The following is an 18,881-nucleotide window of genomic DNA, read 5'->3' on the forward strand; positions in this document are numbered from 1 at the left end:
TCGGAATGTTTCTTTATTTAACGAGGCAAGTCCGTTAAATTCTTATTTACAATGACAGCCTACCAGGGAACAGTGGGTTAAGTGCCTTGTTCAGGGGCAGAATGACAGATTTACCTTGGCAGCTCGGGGACTCAATCCAGAAACCTTTCGGTTACTTGCCCAACGCTCTAACCACTAGACTAACGTTGGATGATCTGTGCTAAAATAAATATGCAACTTACTCCGCCCCAGGGTCAGTGGGTTGATAGGAATTCGATACGTTGGCTCAACTCTCACCATTGGAGCACAATGGCTGGGTATTAAAGACACTGGCAGACACTAAGGAGGTTGAGCTGGTAACTTCTACTGATTGAGCTGTCAACGACTATCTTCATGACGTTGACCCTTTGACAGATTGGGGGGCACACAAAATGCTGTAAATCGTGAATGCTGACAATCTCTCAATACACAGCTCAAGATATTGGATGACAATTTATAGTTGAAATGTGTTATATACACTGAACAAAAATAAACGCAACATGTGACAATTGCAACGATTTCACTGTGTTAGTTCATATAAGGAAATCAGTCAATTTAAATGAATTAATGAAGCCCTAATCTATGGACTTCACATAACTGGGCAGGGGCACAGCCATTGGTAGGCCTGAGATTGTTGGAGGACCACCCACTGGGGAGCCAGGCCCAAACAATCAGAATTAGTTTTTTCCACCAAAAAGGGCTTTATTAGGAACATAACTACTCGGTTTCATCAAACATCCAGGTGGCTGGTCGCAGACGATTCCGCAGGTGAAGAAGCCAGATGTGGAGGTCCTGGGCTGGCGTGGTTGTAAGGCTGGTTGGACGTACTGTCAAATTCCCTAAAATGGAGGCGGCTTATGGTAGAAAAATTAACATTCAATTCTCTGGCAACATCTCTTGATGTATATTGCTGCAGTCAAAATGCCAAATGCACACTACCTCAACTTGACATCTGTGGCATTGTGTTGTGTGACAAAGCACATTTGAGTGTCCCCAGCACAAGGTGCACCTGCGTAATGATCATGGGGTTTAATCAGATCCTTAATATGCCACACCTGTCAGGTGGCTGGATTATCTTGGTAAATAAGAATTGCTCACTAACAGGGATGTAAACAAATGTGCACAAAAAAAAAAATTCAGGTCATGAAACATGGGACCAACATCGTACATGTTGTGTTTATATTTTTGTTCAGTGTAAATTAATATCTAATCTCATAGCAGTTGAAATAAAATATAATACAAAACTCTGAGGTCCTATAAATAACTGGTGGCACTTGAGTAAAGATATTGATAGCTAAATGTTGCCATCTAGTGGTTCTGATTTAGTTTGATTAACTACTGTACTATTTGAGGGTACTAAAATCACAGTACACCCATTTTATAATATAAATTATCACAATGACTCCATGTGCAAACCAAACAAAACATGGCTTTTAGCTCACCACTTCATCCTTTATTGTTAAATAAAAAAAGCATTATCGATCGTTCTGCTGGAGGATCAACAGAGCCAAGAAATAGAGAGCCAGGTAGGCCAGATTTAGCGGCTGTAAATCAGAGATCAGACTCATGTGGCCCGGGTGGTTGTGGTGGCGGCTGTGGCAATGGTGCTGGCTCCACTCATGGCCATCTTCTTCAGCGTTCTGTTCAACTGCATGGCGAATAACACAAGTACAAACTGACTAAACATTTATTTGACATTTTTACTGGAATAAACCAAATTCAATAGCAGATAGGAGCCTTTAACGTTCCTATTCTGTGACCTAAAAATATATAATTAAATACAGAAGCAAACGTCTGCAATGTAACAGAAATACTGTGATAAAGGTAAACAGACTGTTGCTACCTGGAAATTCTGCTGTAAAGTAATTTGAAAATGTATAATTTCTCACCTCCTCAAACTTGTGGATCTGTCTGATGAAGAAGTCTCCATAGCGGCGGGCCACCTTGGTGTCTGCGATGTGGATCATGTCCTGCAGGCACATAAGACAATGAATACAGGTTACTTCACTACATTATGTCCAAAGAGTTAATTCCATATTGACGGAGTTAATACATTAAACAGAATCTAAAACGAGGTGAGTGGGCTCTGTGTAACGACATCTCACACACACACCTTGTCGATGTAGAAGTCGACCTCGGAGGCGGACTGGAATTCTCCGTCCAAGGCAGAGATGCCGCTAGTCCACACGAGGTTCTTCATCTTGTGTTTGAAGACCAGAAGCTGGATGCGAAACTCCTGCTCAGTCATGTCCAAGAACCCTGCCAGCTTGGCCACAGGCATGGTGGTGTAGAGCTTCAGGAAACTGTACAGCAGAGAAATGGAGCAGTGTGAGGTTAGATGGGGAAACCAAGGAACCATGTTAGAGAGCAATGCTGGAGAGCTGGGTCATGTTCAGTAGGGAGAAATATTTTGAAACGAAGTGAAACAGGGAGGTGCTGAACTTGACTGACTGTAGCAGCTCACCAGACTCTCAGAGATAACTCGTTACCTGCGGATGGTAGAGAGCTGGGCCTGTTGCTGCACCTCCTCTGCGAACACCTTGAGCTGCTGCTGGAAGGGCTCCTTGTGGTAGTTGGGGAGCACATTATCGTAGTTGGGCACCACCGGGGACAGGAACTTGGGACAGGCAAAGCTGAAGAGCTCCTCAAACACCTGCAGGTCTCTGAGGTCACAAAGTCATGTCAGTCAAGTCTCAAACACCAACTATGGCCCAATTCAAAATCGAACTGTAGACCCTTACACCCTGTGCACCTGTGGCAATCTGAGTGGATTTGACAGGTGCAAGTAAGCAATATGGTAATAGCTCCACCTCGCCCTCTGATAATCCAGGTGGAAGTTTCACTATATTGCTTAGACCAAACAAATCCTGTCTGTCAGATCTCCACATAGGTCTTGGGCCTATACATTCCTCTAGCCCCTAGAGTTCCCACAGTGTGGTAGTAAGTGTAGACTCTCTCTCACTCACCCCTTCTGCATGCGAAGCATCTTGTCTCCATACTTCTCCCTGAGCTGGGTGTGGATGCTTTCGTCGATGCGCATGGGGTACATGGTCAGGGCTATTGCCAACAGCCCGTGCATCTGCTCGTTCTGCTTGCTGATCTGGAGGAGCAGGAAGAAGTGACTCAACCAATTACCAGGGTCGTCTTCATTTTTAAAAGTTTTCCATTATGTGCACTAATGAACATCACCCAGTTCTGAGAGGGAGATGTTAATCATAATCAGTAATGTAGTTAGGCCCACTGACCAATATTCCCCTAAGAAAAATATATCACTGAGAACATTGTAAGTCTTGTGAGCAGAACCTTTAACATTGTGAGCATTCTGTGCAACTTCCTGTGTGCATTTACTTACACGGACGATGTACCCGCTTCCAGTTAATTTGAGACATTTGCCAAGTAAACTACTGAGGCTATTTGAGCCTATTAGGCCTATCAGTGGCCTACTAACAAAAACAAGGGATCAAATGCATCCCATAACATTTTCATATGGCAATAGCTATTGATTTCAGCCTATAGTGGCCTATATGGTGTTCAATGTTGGCTTATTCTATTAGATGTAAAAACATTACGAAGGGTTTAACATAAACCTTTTTCTGTTTAGTTGTCTGAAAGCTCAAGTCACATGTCTAAAAATAGAAAATGGTGTGTTAACACCATGGGCCTAATACGTGACTGGAAATTGAATTTTATGATGCAAGAAAGCACTTTACAAAATAAAAAACATCATTATTATTACCATACACAGAATCAGAATGTAGGCTATACCCTCTGCCTATTAGCTTATTTTCAAATTCAAGCGAGTCTCAAAATACCCCCTTTAAGACAAAAACAAAGCTCTTGCCAAACTTACTTTTCAAAGAAAGTAATTGATGGCTGAACAAAGAAATAGCTATAACATGGCAATAATTTGCTAACAATATCAACATCTGCGCGGGCTGGCATTTCTTCTGTGAAGCAGTCCTGAAGGTGCATGCGCACAAACATTGTCACTGACCATCTCATATTTATAGGTGGACCTCTGAAACATGTTCCTGGTCCTCTGGATGTAGAGTAGGATGTTGGCAAAGACACGGATGGCGTCCTGGTACCTCCTCATCATCAGGTAGGCAAAGCCCACATAGTAGTAGGTGGTGATCTGGCACTCAGGCACACGAGAGTACATACTCTAAGAGAGATTAAATATAAAGTAGAGGGCAGTGAGTGGGTTAGAGCAAACAGGGAATCAATTGGAGAGAGAAATATGGAGTAGAAATATGGATAGAGGTGTCTCAACAGTTAAGGCCCACTCCTTAATTCGTAGGTCTGTCAATATCAGAGAGTGGGCATTTGGGGATAGATACGAAGACAGTACAGGTGCATCAAAGCTGGGACCCGAGACTGAAAAGCAGCTTCTATCTCCATTAAATAGTATCTACTAGCCGGCCTCAGACCAGTACCCTGCCCTGAACTTCAGTAACTTAGTAGCCGGCTACCACCCGGTACTCAACCCTGCACGCTAGAGACTGCTGCCCTATGTACATAGTCATTGAATACAAGTCGCTTTAATAATGTTTACAGCTCGGGGATATGATCCAGAAACCTTTCGGTTACTGGCCCAACGCTCTAACCACTTGGCTGAATTTTTTAAATATGAAAAGCCGATTAATTAAACTGTTGCCGGCCAAAATCACCAGGAGGGGGAAAAAACTGTTTAAGAATGCTTTTTATTAATTGATGAAATACCAGTTGATGGAAAACACATTTGACAGTCATGCTTATCAGTCTATAGATGAATTTGCATATTTATTTTTTGGGGGAATTACATTGTTCCGTGTGTATCTTTGTTAGCTTTTTGATAAATAAGATGCATGATGACTATCAGACACGCACAGCATACAGAGCCTATTTTGACTTCTCAACTGGTAATTGAAGTGTGACTCACACCACTTTACAATGTGAGCTGGAGGCCGTATGCGTTTTTAAAAAAAGTACTTTATTTGTAATGTGAATGTCTTATTTCATATTATGAGGCATGTCTTACCTTGCTTCAAAGTAGCCTATAGGCAAAATCCGACTACGGAAATGTGGAGGCAAATATTTTATAGACTTAAATCGGCAGCATGTGAGTTTCAAGTTAGGGGAAGATTACAATTTATCCTACCATTTCTACCGTTCTGCATTCCAGTTATGATTTTGAATCATTTTATATATTTCTGTTTAAACAGGAGTAATTATATAATTTTGGCAAATGTATTTCCATGTACTTCTCTATTGGACCCCCAGCCATGCCATTTATGTCCTGTTATATTTGTTTTCATATCAACTTTCTTTCTTTGTCCAGAATCGAAAAGGCACAATCCTAGTCTTATTAGCAACCCATCCTAGTTGTTGCATCTTTAGATTCCCCCTCTAAGATTTTAACAGAGATTTTCACCACAGTCACATATGGAGCTGCTATCAGGTGCACTGTTTAGAATGGCGTTTTCTCATGTGCGCTGTTTTATAAAGGTGTTCATCCGCGAATTGTATTTTGACAAATGTTAGAACATGTTTTATTGGCTGTTTCATTACATGAGCTGCCTGTTCTGTTAAAACGCATTACCATATTCTAAATGTGATTTGTGTCATTTTGAGCACAGAGGGTGGACACCCTATGGGTGCATATGGGTCCGGAAAATTAAAACCTTCCCGGTCACGTTATCCAGCGCCACATTTTCCAAACAGAAACCCTAGATATGCATATATCTGTATTCTAGTTAAGGCTCATCCTATATAGTTACTGCTGTGCACACCTTTTCAATTCATATACTGTCCATAACACACACCATCATATACATATATTCTGAACCCTGACATTGCTCGTTCTAATATTCCTATATTCCTTTCCTATTGTTAGATATTACTGCACTGTTGGAGCTAGGAACGTAAGCATTTCACTACACCCATTATAACATCTGTATAATATGTGTACCTGACTAATACATTTGCTTCGATTTGGAGATGCATCTTCAGCTGTACTGTACGAACATCGACAGTACTACTATACAGTGGCCAGTGTACCTTCTTGTTGAGCTCGATGTTCTCCAGGACTTTGATGGCCTGGTAGTAGTCCCCGAGCAGAGAATGTAGCCTCAGCAGCCCCACCAGGCTGAAGTACCCCAGCATCTTATATAGGGAATGACGGCCATACTCGCCAGCCACACTCTCTGGATCGCCTGCGACAAAACAACCTGTTAGAGCTGTCGCACAGGAACCATGGACTGCATCAACCATTCAGTATTGATCACTGAGAAGAATGTGGTGTAAGAAAAGGTCAAAATATTTTGCTACAAATTCTATATCGTTATGTCATAATATATCACTACAAACAATATATTGTTACAACAATAAGCAACAATATCAATGCATATACAATGCATCTACAGCTGTAACTTCTTTACCTCCACTGGTATAGACCTCCAGCTGGCGGTTGATGTTGCTCTTGTCCACCAGCGAGTGGAGCACGTTTAGAACGCTGTGGACATTCCAGATCTTGGGGTTGTTCCTCAGGAACTCAATCTCCTCCTCAGACTTCTTGGCTGTCTTGCAGCGATACTGGCTGAACGACTGGAACTGGTTGGGGAAGAAGAGTGAACTTGTTATTCAAATGCAGTCACAATTCCATGCGTCATAGCAGCTACAAGACAGGGGGGTACCAAATGAATGCCATAGATTTAAAAAATTGCCAGAAAAGTACACTACTGTTCACAACTTTGGGGTCACTTCGAAATGTCCTTGTTTTTGAAAGAAAAGCAAAAATGTTGGTCCATTAAAATAACATCAAATTGATCAGAAATACAGTGTAGAAATGTGTAATGTAAGTGACTATTGTAGCTGAAAACAGCAGATTTTTTTATGGAATATCTACATAGGTGTACAGAGGCCCATTATTAGCAACCATCACTAAAGTGTCCACATTGTGTTAGCTAATCCAAATTCGATTTTAAAAGGCTAATTGATCATTAGAAAACCCTTTTCCAGTTATTTTAGCACAGCTGGAAACTTGTGCTGATTAAATAAGCAATAAAACTGGCCTTCTTTAGACTAGTTGAGGATCTGGAGCATCAGCAATTGTGGGTTCGATAACAGGCTCAAAATGTGTTGTGCGGGTACTGTTTTATGAAACTGCCAGTTGAGGACTTGCGATGCGTTTGTTTCTCAAACTAGACACTAACGTACTTGTCCTCTTGCTCAGTTGTGCACCGGGGCCTCCCAATCTTTCTATTCTGGTTAGAGCCAGTTTGCGCTGTTCTGTGAAGGGAGTAGCACACAGCATTGTACGAGATCTTCAGTTTCTTGGCAGTTTCTCGCATGGAATAGCCTTCATTTCTCAGAACAAGAATAGACTGATGAGTTTCCGAAGAAAGTGTTTTGTTTCTGGCCATTTTGAGCCTGTAATCAAACCTACAAATGCTCCAGATACTCAATTAGTCTGAAGGCCTGTTTTATTGCTTCTATAATCAGAACAGTTTCCCAGCTGTGCTAACACAATTGCAAAAGGGTTTTCTAATGATCAATTAGCCTTTTAAAATGATAAACTTGGAGTAGCTAACACAATGTGCCATTGAAACAGGCGTGATGGTTACTAATAACGGGACACTGTACATCTATGTAGATTTTCCATAAAAATCTGCCATTTCGAGCTACAGTAGTCATTTACAACATTAACATCTACACTGTATTTCCGATCAATTTGATGTTATTTTAATGGACAAAAAATAGCCTTTTCTCAAAAAAAGGACATTTCTAAGTGACCCTAAACTTTTGAACGGTAGTGTACATTTTGAAGCTGAAAAACTAATACACATGCAACATACCTGATAAATGAATTCATCAATAATGTCCCAGAGCCACTGGTTGGGTAGCTCCAAGGGGGCGGGTCCATCTGCATCTATATAGAACAATATATACCTTCTTATTGAGGCATTGAAAACGTCCAATGTAACACAGTGTATTATGAAAATATATTAAGACAACAAATATTTAGTACTCAAACTTACTTAGAATGTAGTTGAAGAGGTTGCAGTAATTGTAGTAAGACTCAAATCTCTGGTCGAGAGTGGGTCCTCCCTAATGGTCAAAGAACACAAAAGCAGTATTTAAGTAAAGTCTTCCAAGTAGTGACATTATTATAGTTCTGTGCACTGTAAATCCATTGGATTAAATCCATTGGATTAAATCCATCCAGGACAGGAGATGTAAGATTTATATTTTAAAGCTGATAGGGGTTAAACAATGGTTCTGTGGCAGGATAGATACTCACACTGACTTTGGCATAGATGTGTCTGTAGTACAACTCCTTATACAGGATCAGGAACACAGCATCTGAATGGGCCAACAGCAAAAGTGAGCAAGTGCAACAAGATAGACTGGCACAACATTCTTTGCCTTCTTCACTTGTTGGCATTTATTGTAATGAATCTTGGCCTGGAGGCAGCTCTGCAGTGGTCAACAGCTGGCACAAAGTCATAAAATCTGATTTTAACCCTAACCACACTTTAAACCCTAATGCATAACCCTAAATTAAAACCAAATAACACGTTTTTACAATACAGACCATTTTGAGTGCAGCTGGCCCATTGAGCAGAAATGGCCTTTTCCGCTTCCAAGGCAAGACTCATGACAAACATTAACCTATGCATTCTTCCCACTTCATTGGCAATGGAAAACAGCAACAACATGAATACTCTACAAAGGCGGCAATCTAGTTTGTGAACCACATAGTCTCCACTTTAAAAGCAAACAGCTCTAAAGAAAGCAGAGAACACCCAAATGGACACTAGACATCCTGTTTAAAGTTTAAACTCCTACCATCAGGTCCATATTTCTCTGTCCACCGTTGCCAAAACAACAAATAAAGACATTCACTCATGCTGCTATAGCATTTTTTTTTTAAAGATGCATGTTACTATTGCATGCCACACTACAATAACTTGAAATTTTGTTCATTCCAGCAACTTTGTCCAATAAATTTGTGGTCCACGTTATTTTGTGTCACACTACTTGTGTGATGTCTTTTTGGATATGATTCTGCTGCAAAACCAATTAACCCCGGAGAGATAATAATGTCTTCTACTTAGTACTACTAACTACCACCACTCGTGTCCACGATCATCTGAACGGGCTTGTGCCCAAACTGGAAGGAGAAACAGCAGTAGACTGGTGCACTCACCGTTTCCAATGAGGGAAGCGATGGCCTCAGCCTCTGGCCAGGGAGATGTTTTGAAGAAGCGGTCAGTCAGCTTGTTCCAGCTAAGGAGAGGGAAAAATGTGTAAAATTACAACTTTAAACTTAAGTGTTTCAAAATGACAGACCCCAATTAGTTGACTGAGAACTTTTTTGGGCCGAGCAATAGCATATATACACACAACACACGAGATGGCAGCAGGGTGGGCACAGCACAAGGGGAGTGTGGCTAAAAATAAACATCTCTCTCCAGAATGCACTCTCCTGGAAGTTGGAAAACTGAGGTTTGTAGTTATTCCAAGTCTTTGCCTATCCAATATACAGTGGGAAATTTGGTCTGATTGCACTTCCTAAGGCTTCCACTAGATGTCAACAGTCTTTAGGACATTGTTTCAGGCTACTACTGTGAAGGGGGAGAGAATGAGCGCTGTTTGAGTCAGGTGTCTGGAAGAAAAGCAATGAGCTCAGTCTCGCGCTCGCCCGTGAGAGTTAGCTGCGTTACTTTTCCTTTCTAAAGACAAAGGAATTATCCGGTTGGAATATTATCGAAGATTTATGATAAAAACAGACTAAAGATTGATTCTATACATCGTTTGACATAATTCCATTACAGTTCGTAGAAACGTCGTCTGAACTAAGTGCGTGCCCCTTGTGAATTTGGATTTGTGAACTAAACGCGAACAAAAAGGATGTATTTGGACATAACGCGCCAATGTAAACTGAGATTTTGGGATATAAATATGAACTTTATCGAACAAAACATACATGTATTGTGTAACATGAAGTCCTAGGAGTGTCATCTGATGAAGATCAAAGGTTAGTGATTACGGAAGAGTGGCCAGAAAAAAGCCATTGCTTAACCTCTCTGAGCACGGAACCCGGTAGCGGGCAGAAATTCCACAACATACGGTGATCGCTACATTAATAGTCATAAAACATTCATGAAAATACAAGTGTCTCACATGTATAGAAAGCCTAGAATCTTGCTAATCCAACTGCTTTGTCAAATTTAAAAAAGGATTTACTGCGATGTGATTATCTGAGGATAGAGCCCCATAAAAAACAACAATTTCAACCAGCACAGGCGTAACAAAATCACATAAATAAATAATACATCATTTACCTTTGACGATCTTCGTCCGTTTGCAATCCCAATGCTCATTGTTACACAATGAATGATCTTTTGTTTGATAAAATCAGTTTTTATAGCCTAACACAAAACATTTTGTGAACCGCTTGTGTCGTGAATTCCGTCTCATTACATTTTCGACGACAAATTCCAGGTAAATAACCCACACAGAACGTGACTTTTCCAGTCATGGTCCACCTCTAAAATGGTCCACCTCTAAAATCCTCAAACTTCATTGCGGTGGCAATCGTTTTGTCTTTCAGTCGGATCTGCACAGTTGAAACACCTCATCTGCTCTCTGTGTGTTGACCCAGTCTTCAAGCTCATTTTCTCGTTCGGGCCATCTGCTTTTCTTCCCTCTGAAAGCTTTTGTTGTCTTTTTGCACTGAGTCAGTTCCTCACGCTGCTGTTTCCAACAGCCAGATCGCTCGCCTTCAACTTGAAAGCTGCATCATATGCATTTCTCCGTGTCTGCCATGATGAGGGTGACAAAATGACTACCGTATAATCAGAATGATGGGAAGTTTGAGCGAGCTAGATTTCCGTCACATTATGTGACAGTGCTCAGTTTTTTGGCGGCATGAATCTTGTGAAAGCGGGAAAAATCCATAAATTAGCCGCGTCATTGTATAAGCCGCGAGGTTCAAAGCGTGGGAAAAAAGTAGTGGCTTATAGTCCGGAAATTACGGTATATCTGTTTATTATACCTCAGCAGCATAAAATTGTTTAGAGCTTTGGCAAAGTGGGTGATGTTATTATCCTTCCTGTTTGGCCCCGGGGGTCTCATCGGATGGGGCCACAGTGTCTCCTGACCCCTCCTGTCTCAGCCTCCAGTATTTATGCTGCAGTAGTTTATGTGTCGGGGGGCTAGGGTCAGTTTGTTAATGAATTTATTTGCAAATTATGGTGGAAAATAAGTATTTGGTCAATAACAAAAGTTTCTCAATACTTTGTTATATACCTTTTGTTGGCAATGACAGAGGTCAAACGCTTTCTGTAAGTCTTCACAAGGTTTTCACACACTGTTGCTGGTATTTTGGCCGATTCCTCCATGCAGATTTCCTCTAGAGCAGTGATGTTTTGGGGCTGTTGCTGAGCAACACGGACATTCAACTCCCTCCAATGATTTTCTATGGGGTTGAGTTCTGGAGACTGGCTAGGCCACTCCAGGACCATGAAATGCTTCTTATGAAGCGGAGGACAGAGGAGCCTCTTAAAGAAGTTACAGGTCTGTGAGAGCCAGAAATCTTGCTTGTTTGTAGGCTTTTGTTTTAAATGAGAATTGGATTGAATTGCCTCTAAATGTACATTTAAAAGTATCCCATACAATAAGAGAATCTGTGGTACCCATGATGTGTAGAAAGTGAATTCTGAATTATTTTGTCTTAGTTAAGAACAAATTGTCAACCAGCAGGCTTTGATTAATTTTAAAATATCCCCGTCTAAGTGGAAATTCTTTAAGAGTTACATGGAGGCCAATTAGATGGCAGGCCGATCATATTCAATCCCATCATACTTTAACTTGATGGGATGCAAGAATGAGACCTGGAAGTAATTGCAACGGCTAGCTTGATTAAGCCTCCTCCATGTATGTATGTATATGTTACTAGGTCAGGGTTTTTCAGGCTCCATATACCCACTAGTTCTAAAGTATTTATGATATTCATAATCTCCTTTAAGTGCATGAGGTGGATGGTTTGTAGTGCGATTTCCTTTACGATCCATTGCGGCACATAAAACCGTATTATAATCTCCCATCATAATAACAGATTAATTTGCTGCTTGTGAGCCCAATAGATTAATTAGATACATTTTCAAAGCAGTGTGGATCATTATTATTTGCTCCGATAGATTAATTAGCCAGATCTGTTTTTTATCCAATAGCATATTTTAAAGGATCCATTTTTTGGATATTATAATTTTTTTTTTTAAATCACCCCTTTTGAGTTTCTTTGGCCCATGAGAAAAAATATATATATATTTCCTGTAAACAATAGATATTATATTACTTTAGCCAGGTAAAAATGTTTATTTTTTTATGATATGCTAAGCAATTACAATTTTAACTGGTTACACGCTTATTTCCCCGCTTACAATAAGGATACCACAACCAATGTTGGTAAACTTAACATTAAAAAGCCTCATGATGATTAAGTGTCCATATTGCTGTACTATAATATTTGCACTGTTAAGCATACTGTAGCTGCAACTGTGTAAACCTCGGATTGTCCTAATCTTCCACCCACTAAAACCTCCCCCCATATATACAGTGCATTCGTGGAGTATTCAGACCCGTTTACTTTTTCCACATTTTGTTAGCCTTATTCTAAAATGGATGTAAAAAAAAAAAAACATTAAGACAAAGCAAAAAAACGACAAAGGTTTTTAGAAATGTAAGCAAATAAATAACAGAAATACCATTTTACATAAGTATTCAGGCCCTTTGCTATGACTCAAAATTGAGCTCAGGTGCATCCTGTTTCCATTGATCATCTTTGAGATGTTTCTACAACTTGATTGGAGTCCAATCAAGTGGTAAATTCAATTGATTGGACATGACTTGGAAAGGCACACACCTCTCTATATAAAGGTCCTACAGTTGACAGTGCATGTCAGAGCAAAAACCAAGCCATGAGGTCGAAGGAATTGTCTGTAGATATCTAAGACAGGATTGTGTCGAGGCACAGATCTGGGGAAGGGTACCAAAACTTCTCTGCAGCATTTAAGGTTCCAAAGACAACTGTGTTTCCATCATTCTTAAATGGAAGATCAAGTTGTGGAAACATCTGAAGGATAATCAATAGAAGCAGGATGCACCTGAGCTCAATTTCAAGTCTCATAGCAAAGGGCCTGAATACTTATGTAAATAAGGTATGTTAAATTTGCTAATGTTTCTAAACCTGTTTTTGCTTTGTAAATATGGAGTATTGTGTAGAATAAGGCCATTTTTACATAACAGAATGATAAGTTAAGGGCTCTGAAATTTCAGAATGCACTGTATCACTAGTACATGTACCGTTAATTCCAATAATATCAAATCTACAATGTTTGTTTGGTTACGGTAATTTCTGTTAATGCATTCAACATTCCAGTCTTTTACCGTTCTCATTGTCGGAGTGGACACATTGTTTGCTGAGTCCACAACCTATGCTACCATTGAGAAACAAGTTTTGGTTTATTTCCTTCCATTTACAACTTGTCAATTTAGTCAGTCTTTTGTTTGGAGCTCTCCTGTCAATGTTGAGTAAGGATGCGCACCTGATTATGCAAAGTAGGCCTGCACACCAATGTAGGCATAGAAATGTGCCCATTTGGGGAATTGATAGCATTTCTGACTGGCTTAACACCACCACCAATGAGCTGTGGAGCTTCTCAAAGTAATGTTTTCACCTTAAACAGCAAGCCAACAAAGTATGTTTTATATCCATTGAGAATGACAATAGTTCCTCAATGTATTTTAAATCTCCCTTTCGTTAACCACTCGGCATGAAAGGGAAACATTTAACACCTACCTGATTACTTCTTATCCCTTGCACAAATAACCAACAGCTGTGTCTGTCCCAAGCTCATTGGTGTGGGAAACCGAAGGCCCACAATGTTATACAATGTTGCAAGTTTGCTAGCGCGAGCTTCGACCGGATTCAAGTTAGTTGATATTTTTCAAGTTTGTTGCAGACAGACCATTTGTAGCCATAGTGATTTTTTTTTTAAAGAAATTTATTTTTTAATCAGGATATTTTCTACCTGCAGGCTGCAATGTTTATATTCGTTAGCTTCATAGGCTATTTTTACATAGTTGGCAAGCATAAGACGTTACTTTTTAGGATTGTATCATATTCATTTAAACCTGGCTGGAATTTTGATTACGGTAAGGTTTCTTTCTTCTGGTTATCCTTATCTCTGGCTCCCTCGAGTCTTGTGTCTTATTTCAACATAAGTACCCTTAAAAGCATCAGAATGCATATATAGTTGATTTTATTAAAACAGAATGTCTATTTGGAAAATAATACAACATTTAGACCCATCAGATTTATTTTATCAAGGGACAGCACTGTATTAATGTTACGATAACTACAGAAAAGACAGTACCTGTTCTCATAGACATCTTGGATTTCGTAGATCTTCTGCTCAATGCTCTCGCTCGACACACGGTTGGCCTGCAGCTCGTACACCTTCTGGTCGATGAGGTCTGAGATGGTCTTATGGAAGTACTGCAGGAAGTTCTTGATCACCTCTGGGATGACGTGGTAGGTCTGCTGCTCGTACTGGCGCTCGTAGGCCAGGTCAGCTTTAGGGTCACCTGCAAGAAGATTGAGGAATGGTGAGGTTCTTAAGAAATAGTGTTGCACTGAAACTATAATGGTGGGATATGTGCAATAAGTTTCTACCATAGAATCATTGATGTGATTCTTTGTCTACTTTGTGGTATAATTAACTGATGGAGCGAGGTGTATGTAGTGACTACACACCAAACACATGCCTGACATTTGAGTAGTTTATGCACTCATATCTAGACAACTACACTCACCAGTATGGAGATAATCATCATTTGTGTAGGAATAAGGGTCATACTGTGGAGAGATGGAAAAGTATGTCAATTAAAATCAACATGACATATGTTGAGACGTTCCTCTTGAACTAACAAGCAGCCAAAGTCCAAATCCTAGTTGGTGAAACCTGGGTAATTAAAATGTCAACATATTTAGCTAGTTAAATAACTAATTACGGCCCAACGTTTCGGGTATTTTTCTTCTGAAAGCTATTCAATGAGAACAGTAAATATCTGTCTGGTATATTTTTTTTAAATCCCTCAGAAGCAAGACAGACATTACTCCCCCATGAGTTAACGTTAGCTACGCGTTGCGTAGGCAAGGTAAAATAGGTGGTTTTCGCCAACTGGATGACTGGCTAACTAGCTAATTCATAAAACACTAGTAAGCACATGAAAAGCAACAATTGTTTGTGAGTATGTGAAAAAATAATCAAATCAACCGCCTAGCTAACTTGGGTAGCTATGCCGCTAATGTTAGCAACTATAGTTAGCTAGTTAATGTGGCGTCCTCTACTTCGTAATGAGCCGGTGAGGATAGCCAACATTAGGTTACCGCGCTATAACCTAAAATAAACTGTAGAACATAAAATGGGTATGTACTTCTTCGGTTTCTTCGGTTGGGTACGACATGTTAGGATATTTCCAATCTCGTACAAGAGTGTGTGCTTAACAAAACCACGCAGCTAGCGGGGAAAGGAACCGGAAATGGATTTGCAACTCAATAGTAGACAGCAGCATGCTGGGATTGTGGCGGAATGAAATTAGGATCAGATGAGCTACTGGCGTGGAATCGTTTGACCGTATTTAAGTGATAATGCCGGAGAAGCCAGTGTTTTTTTGTTGGATATATTGGCACGGGGGTTTTTATGCCCGAAAATAAGTTAAAATCAAATTGTATTGGTCACATACACATGATTAGCATATGTTATTGCGAGTGTAGCGAAATGCTTGTGCTTCTTGTTCCGACAGTGCAGAAACATCTAACATGTAATCTAACAATTCCACAACAACTGCCTAATAACCACAAATCTAAGTAATGTAATGGAATAAGAAAATATAAATATATGGATGAGCAATGACAGAGCAGCATTGGCAAGATGCAATAGATGGTATAAAATATACATATGAGATGAGTAATGCAAGATGTGTAAACGTTATTAAAGTGACTAGTGATCCATTTATTGAAGTGACCAATGAGAGGCAGCAGCTTCTCTGTGTTAGTGATAGCTGTTTAACAGTCTGATGGCCATGAGATAGAAGCTGTTTTTCTGTCTCATTCCCAGCTTTGATGCACCCGTTATGCTATGCATAGAGAATGACTCATTCCTTTGGAGCTTTTGTGAGTATAATGTTTACAGTTAATTTGTATTATTTATTGAACTTGTGTTTTATCTATGTCACAGACACTATGGCACAGATATAAAGAAGAGTCCTCTATCAAAGTAGTAAGATTGTAATAACTTTCCACGCTAACAACTGAATAATTTGATAATATTAAATAGTGTCTGATGTAAATATTTTCAAATGCAATAGTCCAGTGTTTTTATATGCATACTGAATGCACTGCATTTTTATAGGCATTGACAGTATAACTTTTTATTGTTAGATACTAGTTTAAAATATATTTTGAAATGTTGCAATGGAGCTCGGCATTTATCCCAAAACTCCATTAATTTCCCCATCGGCTTTGTCCAACGAATCATGGCGGAGTTGGTGCCTAAAAATAGACTTAGTGTCTACAAATATTCCATTTGAGGCTGCTGAAAGGAGAATGGCTCATAAAGGGCTGGAACGGAGTGAATGGAATGGTATCAAATACATGAACACCATGTTTGATGTACTTGATACCATCCCACTATTCCGCTCCAGTCATTACCATGAGCCTGTCCTCCCCAATTAAGGTGCCACCGACCTCCTGTGTTGTATTACTATTGCTATCTATGGTCAGGTAAGCGCCCTACAAATCGGGTTGCTTAACTTGACACCTGGTGGCATGAATTTGCATTGACAGGGTAACATTCTGACTTGTGTTGCACGGTAACTAGTAGCCTTATGCAGACACATTTACCCTTGGCTGTAACCTTGCATTTCTTATTGTGAGTTGTCGATGTGTCAGATGGAATTTAAATTCACATGACTCTTTCCTCTACTCTATGACATAGACATCCAGACAATTTAGGCATTTTTCTTAAATAAAAACAAACCCACATTTTAACACTTTATGGACAGTATTTTGTTTTTCTTTGTATTACGCTATTATATTAAGTACAACCTATTTGTCTATGCTTATTTAACAAAGTTTGTCTCAAATGAAACAGATTATATCCATTAGGCCTTTCTTTCAACATGATCGGTGTGCACTGAGTGATAAAACTTTACACATTTTTCATGTACCAAATGCCTGCACGGTAGGCACAGGCACGTGTGTGTCATGAACTACTTTTGCTTGAGCAACAATAGTGCAATCGGCGGATCGCCTTAATGCCTTCATTGAAACTGACACAAAACACAACTATGTAGAGTTTACACAAATATTAGCACCTTAGCTCTTATTGCAGGACTTAACTGTGAAATCACCATCTCAGTCAGTCTTGTGTGTATTGAACATTTATATTGCAGTGTACAGCAGAACTATGGATGGTACACCCAAGAAATGGAGTATCAACCTACTCAGTGACACCCAGAGAACACAACTGTGTAGAGTTTACACAAATATTACTGTCTAGTGCTTATTGAAGGATTTTGGCTGTTTGAAATCACCTTTCCAGTCAGTCTATTGTGTGTATTGAACATACATATTGCACTGTGCAGCCTGACCTATGGATTGTGCTCCCATGAAATGGGGTATCAGCCTACTCAGTGACAGCCACAGGGGACAATTCTCAAGTGTTTACCCAAATATTAGCATCTTAGCGCTTATTGCAGGACTTTGACTGTGGGAAATCACCATCCAAGTCAGTCTATTGTTTGTATTGAACATTCATATTTCACTTTACAGCCTAAACTATGGATGGTGCATCCATGAAATGTGGTTACAGCCTACTCAGTGAACACAACTGTGCAGAGTTTACACAAATATTACTGTCTTAGCTATAATATTGACTGCCCTTTTTCTGCCGATTTTAAAACACTTTCAGATGATTTCAAACAGAAGCTTTGATTCCATAGCTCAAGTGCTTCTATTTTTGTTGTTGAATATCAAATCACATTACAACCTTACAGTGAAATGCTTACTTTACAAGCCCTTAACCAACAATGCAGTTTTAAGAAAATACCTCAAATAAAATATGAGAAGAATAACAAATAATTAAAGAGCAGCAGTAAATAACAATAGTGAGGCTATGTACAGGTACAGAGTCATTGTGTCAATGTGCGGGGGCACCTGTGTCGAAGGTAATTATGTACTGTACATGTACAGTTGAAGTCTAAAGTTTACATACACTTAGGTTGGAGTCATTATTAAAACTCGTTTTTCAACCACTCAACAAATGTATTGTTAACAAACTATAGTTTTGGCAAGTTGGTTAGGGCATTTGCATTACTAGAGATATTTTTCCAACAATTGTTAACAGGGATTATTTCACTTATAATTCACTATCACATTTCCAATGGGTCAGAAGTTTACAGAAGTTTTGACTGTGCCTTTAAATGGCTTGTAAAATTACAGAAAATGATGTCATTGCTTTAGAAGCTTCTGATAGGCTAATTGACATCATTTGAGTCAATTGGAGGTGTACCTGTGGATGGTTAATCCTTGGGAGCAATTTCCAAACGCCTGAAGGTACCACGTTCATCTGTACAAACAATAGTACACAAATATATACACTATGGGACCACGCAGCCGCCATACCGCTCAGGAAGGAGACTCGTTCTGTCTCCTAGAGATTAATGCACTTTGGTGCGAAAAGTGCAAATCAATCCCAGAACAACAGCAAAGGACCTTGTGAAGATGCTGGAGGAAACAGGTACAAAAGTAT

The 18,881-nt window shown here is 39.7% G+C and overlaps 1 protein-coding gene and 1 long non-coding RNA gene across 3 annotated transcripts in view; one reads left to right on the forward strand and one right to left on the reverse strand.

Annotated features, from left to right (window-relative positions):
* Nucleotides 1-1,427: 1,427 nt before the first annotated feature.
* On the reverse strand, nucleotides 1,428-15,662 carry LOC118363669 (eukaryotic translation initiation factor 3 subunit L-like). Of its 2 annotated transcripts, none has more exons than XM_035744787.2 (15): nucleotides 15,505-15,662; nucleotides 14,881-14,923; nucleotides 14,442-14,652; nucleotides 9,209-9,288; nucleotides 8,306-8,361; nucleotides 8,037-8,106; nucleotides 7,854-7,927; nucleotides 6,438-6,609; nucleotides 6,058-6,212; nucleotides 4,013-4,183; nucleotides 2,985-3,118; nucleotides 2,508-2,681; nucleotides 2,132-2,321; nucleotides 1,908-1,988; nucleotides 1,428-1,666 (listed from the first exon to the last, which is right to left on the reverse strand). In XM_035744787.2, the coding sequence occupies exons 1-15, from the start codon at nucleotides 15,532-15,534 to the stop codon at nucleotides 1,583-1,585; spliced, it is 1,725 nt and encodes a 574-aa protein (XP_035600680.1). In that variant the 5' UTR covers nucleotides 15,535-15,662; the 3' UTR covers nucleotides 1,428-1,582. The 2 variants fall into 2 exon arrangements, with proteins under 2 accessions (XP_035600680.1, XP_035600670.1); XM_035744777.2 differs by having other exon boundaries at nucleotides 8,300-8,361.
* LOC118368913 (uncharacterized) overlaps nucleotides 12,976-18,881 on the forward strand; it is a 55,226-nt gene continuing 49,320 nt past the window's right edge. Inside the window, exon 1 of the long non-coding RNA XR_008086216.1 lies at nucleotides 12,976-13,223. This is a non-coding gene — a long non-coding RNA (uncharacterized LOC118368913). The remainder of the gene's footprint in view (nucleotides 13,224-18,881) is intronic.

Source organism: Oncorhynchus keta, chromosome 3 (assembly GCF_023373465.1).
Source record: "Oncorhynchus keta strain PuntledgeMale-10-30-2019 chromosome 3, Oket_V2, whole genome shotgun sequence".
In the NCBI taxonomy this organism is placed as follows: Eukaryota; Metazoa; Chordata; class Actinopteri; order Salmoniformes; family Salmonidae; genus Oncorhynchus; species Oncorhynchus keta.